Here is a 15113-nt window from a genome sequence, read left to right as displayed (position 1 = left end):
AAGCAACACAAGCCACTCTGTGTTATAGCATCAGTGTCATGTACCCTCTGCTCTTCCCCAGGAAGCCCCCAGCCTCACCTCCCACCTTGGCTATTTAGACAGTTTCAGAAAGATGCCGAGGTAGAAACAAGATTCTGCAATAAACTAAGGGCATGTTATAATGATCTTGGAGGCCTTAACAATTTTCTTCAGACTGCCCCCCTGGACCCAGCACCATTCTTGTTTTTCTCAACCTCATCTCTGACAGCCCTCCTCCTCACATTTTCCTCCACGTGTTTCTGTGCCCCTTGGCTTCTTAGTTGAATGCCAAGCCAGTAAAGGTGGACCTTACATCCTCTGGCCACTATTGCCAGAACCTTCAGAAACATATTTGCCCTAAGAAGCTTCCAAACTCATACAAATGGGTAAGACTTAGAAAGTGTTCATTTAAAAAGCAAGTTCTGCATGGTTTCTGCGCGGTTAAAGAAAACATCAGCAAAATGAAAAGGGAACAAACAATATGAGAAAACATAATCACCAATGATACCTCAGACAAGAGTTTGATCTCCAAAATATATAAAGAGTTCACATGACTCCGCACCAGGAAGACAGTCAAACCAATTAAAAAATGGGTAAAGAACCTGAACAGACACTTCTCCAAGGAGAACATACAGAGGGCCCAGAAACATGAAAGGAATCTCAGCATCACTAGCTGTCAAAGAGATGCAGATTAAATCCACAATGAGATACTTACTTCACACCAATCAGAATGGCCATCATAACCAAAGCAACAAACAACAAGTGCTGGCGAGGTTGTTGAGAAAAGGGAACCCTAGTGCAGTGTTGGTGGGAATGCAGACTGGTGCAGCTACTATGGAAAACAGTATGGAATTTCCTCAAAAAACTCTAAAATGGGACTGCCTTTTGTCCCAGCAATTCCACTGCTGGGATTATACCCTAAGAACCCAGAAACACCAATTCAAAAGAACATTTGCATACCAATATTCACCATTTACAGCACAATTTACAATAGCCAAATGCTGGAAACAGCCTAAATGTCCATCTGTAAATTAGTGGACCAAAAAACCATGGTACATTTACAGAATGAAATACAGTGCAGCAGAAACAAGGAAATTTTACCCTTCACAACAGCACACATGGGACTGGAGAGCATTATGCTAAGTGAAATAAGCCAGGTGGCAAAAGACAAATACCACATGATTTCACCTGCAAGTGGAACCTAATCAACAAAATAAACAAGTGAGCAAATTAGAACCAGAAACATAGAAATAAAGAACAAATTGACAGTAACCAGAGGGGACAGGGAAGGGTTATAATGGGGAAAGGAGGGGAAGGGTCATCAAGGAACATGTATGAAGGACCCATGGATAAAAACACCTGGAGGTGAGGATTGAGGGTGGGAGGTGGGGGTGGGTAGGGTAGGGAGAGAGTAATGTAGGGAAAATGGGGACAACTGTAACTGAACAACAATAAAAAACAAAAGCAAGTTACTACAGAATGTGGGAGTTAAAGTGCCCTGAAATTGTCAATGAATGATCATGTTTTCAAAAATGCACACTTTGATATGGGTTTTGTACGATTAACAGGATTTGAAGAGACAGAAATGAGAGGCTTTCTCTGTAAGCGTCAATGGTCTGGATAGTAAACAGCAGGGCAGGGTGCTGCGAACCTGTGGCGTGGGTGAATGTAAGGGCGTTAGGAACTATGACTGGAATGTTTTGCCTTTTCTCACAGACGTGGTTTAGTGTTCCTTGTTGGAGAATGAGCATGGCGGCTCAGCAAAATTGCCAGCACAGCGTATTTTTAAGCAGTATTTCTGAAAATGCTTCTGTGGAAAATCAGTTTCATGAAATGTTCTGCAGAAAAATAATAGTAATCTATAAATTAATAGTAGTAATCTATTAATAATCTAATAATAGTAAAAATCTAAAAAGTGTTGAATATTCTTTCTTCCCTTGAATATTCACAATGCACATTCTTTTAATATAGGTCTAAATTAGTCTTGTAACACAAAAACTTGACTTCCCCAAGAAAAGTAGGCATTCCCCTATTTATGTCACTGTAATATCGCACTCTTTAAGCATTTCGAGAGGCCATTACTATATTGTATATTAATTTTTAATAATTTATTGACTGTTTCCCTGCTACAATATATACTCCAGGAGAATAGCATCTTGCCTATCTTATTTACTATTACACATCAAGAATCTAGCATAATGCCTGGGCATATACTCAGTGTTCAAAATAAGAATAAACAATAAGTAAAACTTGTTCATCTTTGTTTAGTGTTGCATTGTCCAAGCAGTTGATAAAGGGTAGGGCTGGAATTTGAACAAAGCACTACCAGACTCCTGTCTCTTTTTGATGGTAAATGATACATGTTATTGTCCCTGGCTCGCACCCAGGGTTCTTGATGTTACAGTTTCTCCTGGGTATCTATCTATTTCTGTTTACCACCTTTTGAAGCTTCAATGGCTATCTGATATGCCCCAATTTCTTTCTTTGTATCTTTCAGGCAAAGGCTGCCACCTAAAAATGTTTACTACTACCGCTGCCCGGACCATAGGAAGAATTATGTGATGTCCTTTGCATTTTGTTTTGACCGGGAAGAAGATATTTACCAGTTTGCTTACTGCTACCCATACACATACACTCGCTTTCAGCATTACCTTGACAGCCTGCAAAAGAGGAACATGGATTATTTCTTTCGGGAGAAGCTGGGTCAGAGCGTGGTAAGGCCCATTCAGAACATCCATGGGGGCTTAGCGATGGGTTTTCATAGAATGCAAATAATGGGTACTGGTGCTTTGTAGACTTTTGGAAATTATTGTTTTTAATGTGTAATTCTTTGCTGTAATATGGCTTCCAAGAAGTCACAGAATAAGATATAACAGATGTTTATCTTTCTGAATGAAGCTGATAAAGCTCTGTAGCAAAGCACAGAAATTCTGCTAATTTCCAAAAACACTTGAGAGAAAAGAAAAGGTGTCTACTGGGTGTCACAAAAGGCATGGAAGCATTTTATGAAAGTGAGCTTCTGAAATTAAGAGTAGGTTTGTTTTTTAGTGAATTTAATTTGCCCGCAGTGCAGGTGAGCAAGTGGTACGGAGTTTGGATGTGCTGCCCACGAGGTGTTCTGACTCTGCCATCCATCAGTTTTTAACCTTTCTTCCTTCCCCTGGTTTAGTTCCCTGGGTCTGGACCTTTCAGTCTTACACTGTGTATCAGTTTTCTATTGCTAATACAACAAATTTGGTACCCATAAACTTGGTAGCTTAAAACAACACAAATTTAGTATCTTACAGTTCAGGAGAAGTCTAAACCTGGTCTCACTGGCCTAAAATCAGGATATTAGCAGGTCTGCATTCCTTCTGCAGACTCTTGGGGATAATTCATTTCCCTGCCTTTTCTAGCTTCTAGAAGCTGCTTGCATTCTTTGGCTTGTGGGTCCCTTCCATCTTCAAAGCCACGTATTGGCTGGTTATATCTTTTTCATGCTACATCACTTTGACACCAAATCTTCTGCCTCCCTCCTCTACTTGTAAGGACCCTTGTGATTATGTTGGGCTCGGGCTCACCCAGATGATCCAGTACAGTATCTCCATCTCAATATCTTTAACTTAATCATGTCTGTGAAGTCCCTTTTCTCATGTAAGGTAACACACTGACAGGTTCTAGGGATTTGGACCTGGACATTTAGTGGGGTGCGTTGTTCTGTCTACCAACACTTTCCTTTTCTCCTTTCCTCTTTCCTACACTGCACAACCCAGGATCTGAATTGTTCTTCACATTGGATGCATAGGTTTTATTCTCTATAGTCAGTGATAGTTTGGTTACTAGTAAAGGATAAGCAGGTGATAATTTGGTTTTATGTTCACTCTTTAAGAACGGTGGATTGTGCCTCTGAAATAGGTATATTGAGCACTTTAAAGACCCTAAGTGAAGATACTGGTGGAATTTGCAGAAAATACTATACTTGAGTTCCTTTATGTATTGGTGGGGAAATGGACTCTGCCTAGCAACTGTGGATTCCACCTAGTAATGGGTCCTACTTCTAAATAAAAGTTTTCAAGACCAGACTGCTTAAAATACATAGAGTTTAGTCCAGGATACCTCCAAAAAGAGAGAAATAAAGAGGACTTGTGAATGGTTCAGGTACATGAGAGCCAAATCTTGACTCCAAAGCTAGTGGTCACAATACTATCTTATAGGCCAAGAGTCTCTATACACTAAATTTTGCTACATATCTTCTCTCTGCTCTATCCCCCTTCTTAACAGTGCTTCTGATGGGTGCCGCGTGTATCTAGCTCCTACATTTTGAACTGAAAACTGGGACACATGTTGTATCAGCCAGCATGCTAGCAGGAAACAGATGGCAGCCTCACATTAGGGTAATTTGAGGAAGGCTTAATAAATGGGCTGTTTACAAGGTGTGTGCAGTGTGTATGGAAACCACAGGGTATAGTGCACTTCCCTGGGGCTAGTAACAGCTCAAAGGGTGTGAAGGGAAGGAATGGTTACCAGAACACAATGTAAAGAGCTATGTAGTGGCAACCTTGAGTGGAACAGTGACCTTCAATTGTGGAATAAAGTTAGCCTGAAATGACCCCACAGGGAAGAAGCTGAGAAAAATAAATACATAGAGCTCATTCTCTTACTTCTCTCTGATCTCTTTCCGGGTGTTCTTCGTGACCAACCCAAGCAGCAATCAGAGGGCAATGAAAACCCATACAAATAAGCCTCCCTACACAAAGAAAACAGTGGATAAGGGTAGAGAGTGAATGTAGAGAGGGAAATAGAATACATTAAGCACAAATGGTCTGGTCAACACTATATTATTGGAAACAGTGAGGTTATTTGAGATAGGATTGTCAGAGAAATTCTGAGATGTAACTTAGCCAGACACATGAATTGTAATATGAAGTAAGAGAGTGAGAAATTCATTCAATATCCATGACTTTTAAGTAGAGGACCTGTACATTCCATTCCTGTGTGCACTGTAGCCCCCATTTGATTTATGCCAGACAGAATGTATATGCACATTGAATGGCTATCTAGTGAATTATTGAATGAATGAAAGAATGTCTTAAGATGTATGTCTAGAGGCAATGGGAAGAACTAAGAGCATCAAAAAGCTGATGGGAGGGATAATAGGATAAATTAAGCTGCCAATAATATTCAAATGCGTATCTAAAATAACAGCAATATAAATAAGATAGAAGTTTATTTTCCTTCTGTGTAAAAATCTAAATGTAGGCAATCCAGAGCTGGTATACTGGCTCTGCTCCTCAAAGCCCTTAGGGTGTCAGTTTCCTGCAGCTTTCTGCTCTGCCGTCTCTGGGTTGTGGCCCTCGGTCTCTTGATTCAATGTGGAATTGCACCATCTCATCTGTGTTCCAGGCAGCAGGATGAAGGAGGTAGGGGGAGAAAAGAGAAGATGCAGTTATGTGGCACTTTTACTTTTATCCACATTTAACTAAAGGGAGGATGAGAAGTAAAGTTTTCATTCTGGGTGACGACGTGTTTCCTGCTAAAAGTTGGTTGCCTGGAACATATGGAGGAGAACTGTATCAGAGGACAGCCTTTGGTCTCTACTCCGGGGGACCTGAGCTCTGCCTCCAGCACTAATGCCAAACCACTTGGATGGCCTTGATGTTACTTCCCCTGTCTGGGAATGAGTGTTTCCGTCTATAAAATGAGAAAGTTGGACTTGAATAGGGGTTTCTTAATTATTTTTTGAGCAATTCCTGAGTTAAAAAATCTGAGATCCCTGTGAGAACCTGTGAGAGGCCCTGTGGGGATATGTCATGAGGTACATAAGTCTTGGTGTACTTCCAGGAGTGCATTCTATATCAGAGGAAGTAAGATGTGTTCAAACAGATATAATATTTTTAAAGTGTATAGTTAAGGCTCTCATGAGTTGTTTAAGGAATTAATGGTCAGACTAAACATCATGGAGAAGATGGGCTTTAAGCTGAGGGTTGAGAGGTGAGTAGGATTACTGAATACAGTAGGGGAGAAGGTAGCAGGAGACAGCCTGAGTCGTTGCATGGTGATGGTTGTTTAGAAGTCTGATTTGATTGGAATGGGGCGCCTTCCTACTGGAAGATTAAGATAGATGGGAAAGTTGGGGCCAAGCTCTGGAGAGCCTTGATTGTCATGCCAAGAAGTTGCGGCTGTATCCTTTATTCAGATTCAACATGGAGGTGCTGGGTCAGGTACTTTATACATGCTGTTTTTCTTATTTTTCTCAACAGTTTTATGGAATAGGCAGGGTTATCCCAGTTTGGGGATTAAATAATCTGAGGCTAAAAAGTTAAGTTACCTGGATAAAGACACAAGGCTAGTTCATGTCAAGGCCAAGATTGAAACCCATGGCTTCTAACACTGTGTCCTGGTGCTTTGATAGATCCACTGCTACTTTCTGTGTTGGACCTACCGAGACCCACGGTGTCTATGTAAGAAAAGGATTATCTTAATTAAAGCAGCATCTTAAGAAAATAAAGTTAATGGAAATGCAGTGTGTACCTGTGCTGGCTAAACGAGGTTAGGGGAGCTCTGTGGGTTGGCTCAGTCCCTGTATTCTGGGCCTCAAAACAGATACTTTTGCAGACAGGACAATTCTTGGTTACCAGGGCGTTTGATGTGGTTGTGTCTGAAGACACCACTATAATTAGTTAATCCTTATTTGAATTTGGAGGGAGGATAATTACAAGTGAGAAGGCTAAACATGCCAGCATCTTGATCTTAGGAAGATCCAGCAATAAGCAAGATTTTGAATTTCTAGTGCTGAAACTATTCATCACCAGGGATATTGCTGCCATTGCTACTAATTACATACTAATGGCATTTTATGTTTTCATTCAGCAATGACCTCTTCTAACCCCACCAAACAAAATCCCTCTATACATGCATCAAAGCCACAATCCTACATTTAAAATAAATACATCATTTTTCTTGTTTTAGCACCTCTGTTGAAGTATAATTCACATACCATAAAATTCACCCATTGCTAAGGTTTAATTCTGTGACTTTTAGTAAATAGATAGTTTTACAACTATTGCCATGATTCAAGTTTAGAACATATTTATCACCCCCCAATTCCCTTGGTAATCCCCACTTCTACTCCCTAGACAACTACTTTCTGCTCTCTGACACTGTAAATTTGCCAATTCTGAACATTTCATATAAATGAAACTATATACTGTGCAGTCACATTTGCACTTAGCATATTTTTGAGATCCATCCATGTTGTGATATAAATCTGTAACAGTTCATCCATTTTTAGAGCTGAACAGTATTCTATTGAAAAGATATACCACAGTTTGTTTATCTGTTCTCCAGTTGACAGACACTGGGATTGTTTCCATTTTGGGACTATTATGCACAATGTTGTCATGAACATTCATATACATATCTTTAAGTGTACATGTGGTTACATTTCTCCTGGTAGATTTCTAGAGTAGAATCATTGGGGCATATAGTAAATTAATTTTCAACTTAAAAAAAAAAACCTGTCAAACTGTGTCCTAAGTTAGTAGTGCCATTTTACATCCCTACCAGCAGTATAGGAGAGGGTCATAGTTTCACTATGTGCTTCCTTGGAATTATCTATATATTTTTATTGCAGCCATTTTAGTGGGTGTGTAGTAGTATCTCATTGTGGTTTTAATTCTTATTGCTTTAAAGACTAATTATGTTGATTATCATGTGCTTATTTTCCATTTGTATATTTTCTTTGATGAAGTGTCCATTTAAATCTTTTGCCCATTTAAACAAATTGGGTTATTTGTGTTCTTATAATGAAAGTTCTTTATATATTTTGAATGCAAGTCCTTTTCAGATCCATGCTTTGCAAATATTTCCCCCAACCTATGCCTTGTCTTTTCACCTCTTCATTAACTATGCTCTTCGGAGAAGTTCTAAATTTTGAAGTCCAGTTTATTTGTTTTTTTCTCTTATGGATCATGCTTTTGGAGTCTTATCTAAGAACTCTTTACCCAGCTCCAGGCCACAAAGATTTTTTCCTGTATTTTCTTCTACATTTTTATAGATTTCATGTACATTTATGTTTATGATACATTTTGGATTAACTTTGTTTTCATATTCAAAATTTTATTTTAACTTCCTTTTTACGTATGTCATATTGTTTATTCTATTGCAGGCATCCCAATTTTTTCTTCTCTTTATTCCCCCTCTGCCATATACCCCCCTACCCTCCAGCATCGCCCCTCTTAATTCATGTTCATGGGTTCTATATATGAGTTCTTTGGCTTCTCTATTTCCTATACTATTCTTAACCTTCCCCTGTCTAATTTGTACCTACCAGTTATGCTTCTTATTTCCTGTACCTTTTCCCCCATTCTCCCCCTTTCCAGTCCTTGCTGATAACCCTCTACATGATCTCCATTTCTCTGATTCTGTTTCTGTTCTAGCTGTTTCATTAGTTTGTTTTTATTTTTTTTTTTTAGGTTTAGTTGTTGATAGTTGTGAGTTTGTTGTCATTTTACTGTGCATAGTTTTTTGATCTTCTTCTATTTCTTAGATAAGTCCCTTTAACATTTCATATGATAAGTGCTTGGCAATGATGAACTCCTTTAATTTTACCTTATCTAGGAAGCACTTTACCTGCCCTTTCATTCTAAATGATAGCTTTGCTGGATAGAGTCATCTTGTATGTAGGTCTTTGCCTTTCATGATTTCAAATACTTCTTTCCAGCCCCTTCTTGTCTGCAGGGTTTCTTTTGAGAAATCAGCTGATAGTCTTATAGGAACTCCTTTGTAAGTAACTCTTTCCTTTCCTCTTGCTGCTTTTAAGATTCTCTCCTCATCTTTAATCTTGGATAACTTAATGATGATGTGCCTTGGTGTGTTCCTCCTTGGGTTCAATTTCTTTGGGACTCTGGGCTACTTGGACTTCCTGTAAGTCTATTTCCTTCATCAGACTAGGGAAATTTTCCTTCATTATTACTTCAAATAAGTTTTCAACTTCTTGCTGTTGTTCTTCTCCTTCTGGTACCCCTATGATTCAGTTGTTTGAGTGCTTAGAATTGTCTCAGAGGTTCCAAAGCCTCTCTTTATTTTATTGAATTCTTGTTTCTTCATTCTGTTCCTGTTGGATGTTTATTTCTTTTTGTTCCAAATCATTAATTTGAGTCCCAGTTTCCTTCCCTTCTCTGTTGATTCTCTGTATATTTTCCTTTATTTCTTCCTTCATTTTGTAACCCAGCTCAATCAATTCTGTGAGCATCCTAATTACCAGTGTTTTAGACTCTGCATCACATAGGTTGTCTCTCTCCTAGTCCCTTAGGTATTTTTCTGGAATTTTGATCTGTGCTTTCATTTGTGCCATATTTCTTTGTCTTGGTGCACCTACTATGTTTTAAGGGATGGAATCTTAGCTCTTCACCAGGGTGGTGCAACCCTCTTTGCTGCTTTGTGGCGCTGCCTGTGCTGCAGGGGTCAGAGAGGGAACAATGCTATTTGCTCACTTGGTTCTAGCCCCACTTTCCAAAGAACTCTCCTGTGAGACTAGGAGTTTCTTCTTCCTTCCCAACCCCCCAGGATTTTACAGCTAGAGGTTTTGAGTCCCTAGTTTCCCTGGTCAGCCAGCCCTGCCTTGGCCACGTGGTCTGCTTTGCCAGGGGGTCCTCTCTGCTCGGCTGCCTGTCTCCGCCCCTCCAACCAGTCTGGATGAATGTTTCTTTAAATCTCTGGTTATCTGAGTTTCATGAGTTTGATTTTCTGGTACTTCTGGTTGTTTATTGTTTTTAAATTTATATCCTTTTGGTTGTGTGAGGAAGTGAGGCATTTCTACCTATGCCTTCATGTTGGCCAGAACCTGAATAAACTTTTTATATATTGCATAAAGTAAGAGTCTAAGTTTGGGTTTTTTTGCATGTAGATATGCAATTGTCCTAGCACCACTTACTGAAAAAACTAACCTTTACACATAAATTGTCTTGTCACTCTGTCTGATGCTTCTGCTCAACTTTTCTGTTGTTGAGCCTGGATTCCCTGGGAGTCAGCCCTTCATTTGTGTAGGGTAGTGGTCAGCTATGATTGGGCTGAGTTGATGCTTACCCATCATGAGCCGGTAAAGCTTCCATCCTCTGGCGGTAGATCTGTATGGGGATCATGGTCAAAGTTTGGACAGGTTTCAGGGCTGCCCTTGCTTTTACTTTCCCTTCGTGTTGTTTCTTGTGTGCATTTGTGCAGTCTCACGTTCATTCCAAAATGTGTGGCTGGCTTGAGCCCTCTCAGGTCTCTGCTGAGTCTGTATTCAGTCTCAGAGAAGCGGCCAATGCTCCCAGCCTGGCCTGCTCTAACAGAACCCTGCGTTTGCCAAGTCTGGGGGAAGATGGAAGATGGATCAACCCCGGGACAGAATGCCACAGATTCCCATTCGTATTACCTGACGGCCAGCAGTTTTTTAAGCATAATAGTTTTGAGGTTGTTCTATACTTTTGCAGTTTCCAAAAATGCTGAAATGGTTGTTTGTATCCATTTTGTCCAGCTTTATATTTGTTTTCTGAGGATAGGACTTACCTATAATCACATTTCAACATAGCCAGAGGAAGATTTTAACTGGCAAACATTAGTTTTTAAATCATGTAGCCCTTGTACTGTCACACAGTAAAAGATGCTGTTATTTTTGTATATCACTGGACTAATTAGATGAACAAAACTGAATGTGTATTTGTGTGTTGTGTGTATGTGTGTGTGTTTTGAAGAAGTAGGCATGGAAAACCATTCCCATACGTAGGGATACTTCAAAAGGAAGTGTCTAACAAAGAAAATACACTGACAGAGTGTTTTAGGGAAGCACTGGAAAATCATTTATATGAAAATAGTATTGCCTAGGTTCTGCCACTGGCTAGCTCTATGACCTTAAGTAAAACACTTCCCTGCTGTGGGCCTCAGAAAGTAAGACCAGATTATTTCATGCATTCCTTTCAAATCCAACATAAATTATGATTCAAATGTTCATGTCTTCCTGATTGTATGTTCTCAGCACACGTGTTATATGTGATATTGCCTCTTAATCTTCCCTACATTTATTAAATACCTAAGAGATAATCAGCATTCTCTGGACTCTAGGGATATAACAGTGAAATCAGGCAAGAAATCCGTGCCTTCATGGGGCTTACATTCTAGTAAAAAGAGACAGACAATATTGGAGAAATTAAACCAGGAAAGGGGATGAGTGTTGAGGTGAAGACTTTACTTAGAAGGAAGCATTATTTAAGCTTTGAGATATGTAAGTATTATATTCTCCCATTATCATTTTTAAAACTGAGATACAGTGGGATTAATTAAATTGTGTCACGAAGTTGGGATTTGAAGCCAACCCTTTGTAAAGTCCAAAGAATGGACTCTAAGCCAGTCCTGGGAAGGCAACTATTCTATTCACTATATGGTCATTTACTAAATCCTTACAAAGTCTTCCTTCATTACTGTGGATATCTAGTGAGCACCTTCTGTCTGTCAAGCTCACTGAGTATGTTGGAGACAGTAAGATGAATAGAAAACATACCCTACATCTGAGAAGTAGTAACTCTAGTGGGCAACACAGATGTAAAAATTAATAATGGCAGTGTTGGTAAGATGCTTGATACAATAGAGATAGTAGGGGGAGAAGGGGCAAAGGAGAGGTAACGAATTCATAATCAAACCATAGATACAGAGGCTGAGACACATGATGAGTCCTGAAAATTTTGTGTGGTTCCAACTGACAAAAGCACAGGGTGCAGCCTAAGAAAAATGTGGGGAGTTGTGGAGGAAGGGGGTGGAAAGGGGTAGAGATAGGCGAAGGCTGGTCAGAAGGGCCTTGAATGCTAAGCTAAAAAATTTGGACTCAGTTCCTCCCTCCCTCCCTCCTTTTCTCCCTTCCTCTTTTTACAGTTTTTCAATGTTTTTTGTATTGATTTTAGAGAGAAACATCAGTTTGTTATTCCATTTGCTTTTGCATTCATTGGTTAATTGTTGTATGTGCCCTCGCAGGGAACTGGACCCACAACTGATACTGGTGTATCAGTTCGACATTTTGACTAAATCAGTTACCCAGCTAGAGCCCGACGCAGTTTTGAGGGCAGTGAGGAAGCAAGCAAGAGAAAACAAGATTGTTGTGGTACTTAACCCACCATCTCCAGGCTGTCCCAGCTGATGGCAGCTGATCTAGAAGTAAAGTTAACTCCTGCCTGTCTGAGCCGAGCGTACCAGGGAGAAAACTTACCGCTGAAACATCATGTGCAGTAATAAGAATGTAATAGAAATACCTAGAATTGCTGGTCTCTCTCATCTTAACACCTCATAAAACCTCTAGAGCAAAGATTATAGGGGTAACATTCAAATTTAACAAATATATTAGGCATCTCTTATGGGCAAGGACCTAAACTGTATTAGACCAGAATCTTCTTAACATTCCAGAAATGTTGCTTTTCAGCCTCTCCTCAAACACTTTTGAGGTAGTCAATGACAAGGAAGTTGTCAGCACCAGAAGGAAGTACCTCCTTGTCATTGTCCCCCTCTTTGGTTCTAGCTCAACCTTCTGGACCCTCCTTTAACCCCTGGACAGGCCTGCAAAGATAGCAAGACAGTAGCCACAACCTCCTCTGGAGTCTTCTCTACTCCAACATAATATTCCTTTTCTCCTATAATTGTACATTTATTCATATCTCATGGTTTCTAAATTTTGTACCCTCATTGTTGTTCTCTAGACACGACCTAGGTTGTTAATTTTCTTCTTAGAATGCCAGGCCTGAATGTGAAACTCCTTAGGTGACTGGGCATGTAGTCCACAGTGGAATAGGGCTATTGCCTCTCCTGCTCTGGGTGCTGGATCTCTGGAAATATAGCCAGAGTTTACATTAGCTTTTTTTTTATTAACAATAAGGCCTCCCTGTAGTCAAATTTTAGCTTCTGTTCTTTAAATAAAGTTATTTTTTCTCTGATATTCTTTTTAAATAAACCTTTTATTTTTGGAATAATTTTAAATTTATTAAAGTGGAAAAGATAATAGAGTTCCCATATATCCTTCATCCAGTTTCTTCTGATGTTAAAATCTTACACAACCATGGGACATTTGTCAAAACTAAGAAATTAGTGTTGGTACATTACTATTAACTAAACTACAGGACTATATTCAGATTCCATCACTTTTTCCACTAATATCCTTTTTATGTCCCAGGATTCAATCCAGCATACCATGTTAGCCTATAATGGATTTTGTAAGTATAACTGTGACCTCTTATACTTCTTCTAAGTTTCAGCTTGTTGGTTGTAGTTCTTTGTTCTAGCCTGCTATGGTAATTTTGATTCTTGGATTCTCTTATCTGCAGTATTAGTATTAGGATTAGTATTCTGGCTTCATTCAGAATTTTTAAGTATATATTTTTAAAGTATTGATTGAAGTCAAGGATATATTTAACAGGACCAGTAAAAACAAGAACAAATTTATGCATATTACTAGCAACTTCTCTGGAATGCCTAGATTGGTATTTTATATCAATTCTATAATATTTCCTGGATCTGATTATGGTTCTAATGCCAATAGCATAAGTCACCTAAGTGAACAAGTTTTTCCTGCCTCCCAGACAACTCAGTTAAGTTCAATTTAAGTTACTACTCTTATGTGTCACATACTATGAGAGATCTAGAAATAAACAAGAGGTAGTGTCCACCCCCTTTTCTCCATGTAGTCCATAAGGATCATGTGTTAATGTGTATTTAATGGGGTTAAAATCCACGATGACTGAGGGAGGACCAGATGGCAAGGGGCAGATTTTAGAAAAGAGTGCTTTCTGGGGAGGCTCTGGCTGGGTGTGGGCTCTACACTGAGGACCCTGGAACCCTCACTGGGACTCCAACCACTTCTCTCAAGACTGGCGCAGCTCAGCAGCTCTTTGGCTCCCAGTTCAGCAAAGTCACAGTGAGAATGGTCAGGTGGCAATGGGAAGGTCCTGAAAGCCTTGAAAGAGTTTCATAAAACAAACCATTAGGAATCAGAGGGGCAGACAGAGAAGTAGAAGCTAAACCATGACACCAAAGTGAAGAGAATAGAGGACATGGAATAATCAGAGCAAGCCAGAAATCTGGGGTAAGGAGGAGGAGGAGCAGACCGGACAAGTACAAGGAGATCTGGAAGAATTTAAGATCTGGAGCTTGGCAGCTCCTACTACAGTCCTTGTGTGGACTTGTGTAGAAAAGCCAGGATCTCAGAAAGGAGCCGGAGGGAACCAATGACCTTGTGGGCAGGAAAATCAGGAAGAGAAGACAGTAACGCCACAGAAAAGAGGCTAAAGAGGGTGAGCACTGTTCTGCCTGGCATAATAACTTCAAAATGAGGCGGTCCCCTTCTGTTATTCTTCAGTTCCTTCCCCTTTGTTCTTTCTTCCTTTTTGAAGTAAAACATCATGGGGATGCAGCAGGCTATGTGACCAAACAAATGTATGAAAAATAATTATATCTTTTTGGCTGAGTTTTAAATCGAATAATTGTTGGAAGTTAGTAATCTCAATTTTCAGCCCCTAATCTACCTCTCAGGAGAGTTCCATGGACCCTCATCTGCACCAAACCTTGTCCTGATCAGACACTCTAAATTAAACAAGCTTAATGTTTTGGCTCCCTTCCAAGAGGCCATTTCATAAGTCACTACTCTCTTGGCATAGTTTTTGCTATTCCCTTCAAAAAGAGACCAAATTAATTGGAGGCAGATACGTCCTCTCGGCATCTGGCTGAGGGGCTTCCAGCTTACCATATTGATACGGGTGGTCCATTCATTGCAAACCTCAGCCTTGGGTAAAACAGGGCCTGTAAAGGAGATGCTAGGATTGTGACCCTGAATTGTCCTGCTAGAATAGGAGGCACATGTCTGATTTACCTCAGGCTTCAGAGGCTGACCCAAACTGTCATACACTTGCTCCCACATGGGGGTCCCTAGTTCAGTGAATGAGTCAACACTGTACAAGTTGGCCATGCCAGAAACCTGTCCTATTTAACTCCTTTTTATTCACTCTTCACATATCATATGTGGTCAAGTATGATCAAGATGACACTCAATATCCTTGGTATTTATCCCTTCTTTATCTCTGCTGTCTGCACCCTAGTACAGA

General features: G+C 39.8%; 1 protein-coding gene across 1 annotated transcript in view; it reads left to right on the top strand.

The window, feature by feature from the left end:
• LOC119040203 (AGBL carboxypeptidase 4) overlaps positions 1 to 15113 on the top strand; it is a 1071017-nt gene that overhangs the window by 616459 nt on the left and 439445 nt on the right. Inside the window, exon 5 of the mRNA XM_037133086.2 lies at positions 2516 to 2732. Coding sequence (XP_036988981.2) covers positions 2516 to 2732 — 217 coding nt within the window. The remainder of the gene's footprint in view (positions 1 to 2515; positions 2733 to 15113) is intronic.

The sequence above is a fragment of the Artibeus jamaicensis genome, unplaced genomic scaffold (assembly GCF_021234435.1).
Source record: "Artibeus jamaicensis isolate MK-2021 breed Jamaican fruit bat unplaced genomic scaffold, CSHL_Jam_final scaffold_1019, whole genome shotgun sequence".
NCBI lineage: Eukaryota > Metazoa > Chordata > Mammalia > Chiroptera > Phyllostomidae > Artibeus > Artibeus jamaicensis.
The sequence above is the reverse complement of the archived record's forward strand: the minus strand, read 5'-3'. Positions and strand labels throughout refer to the sequence as shown.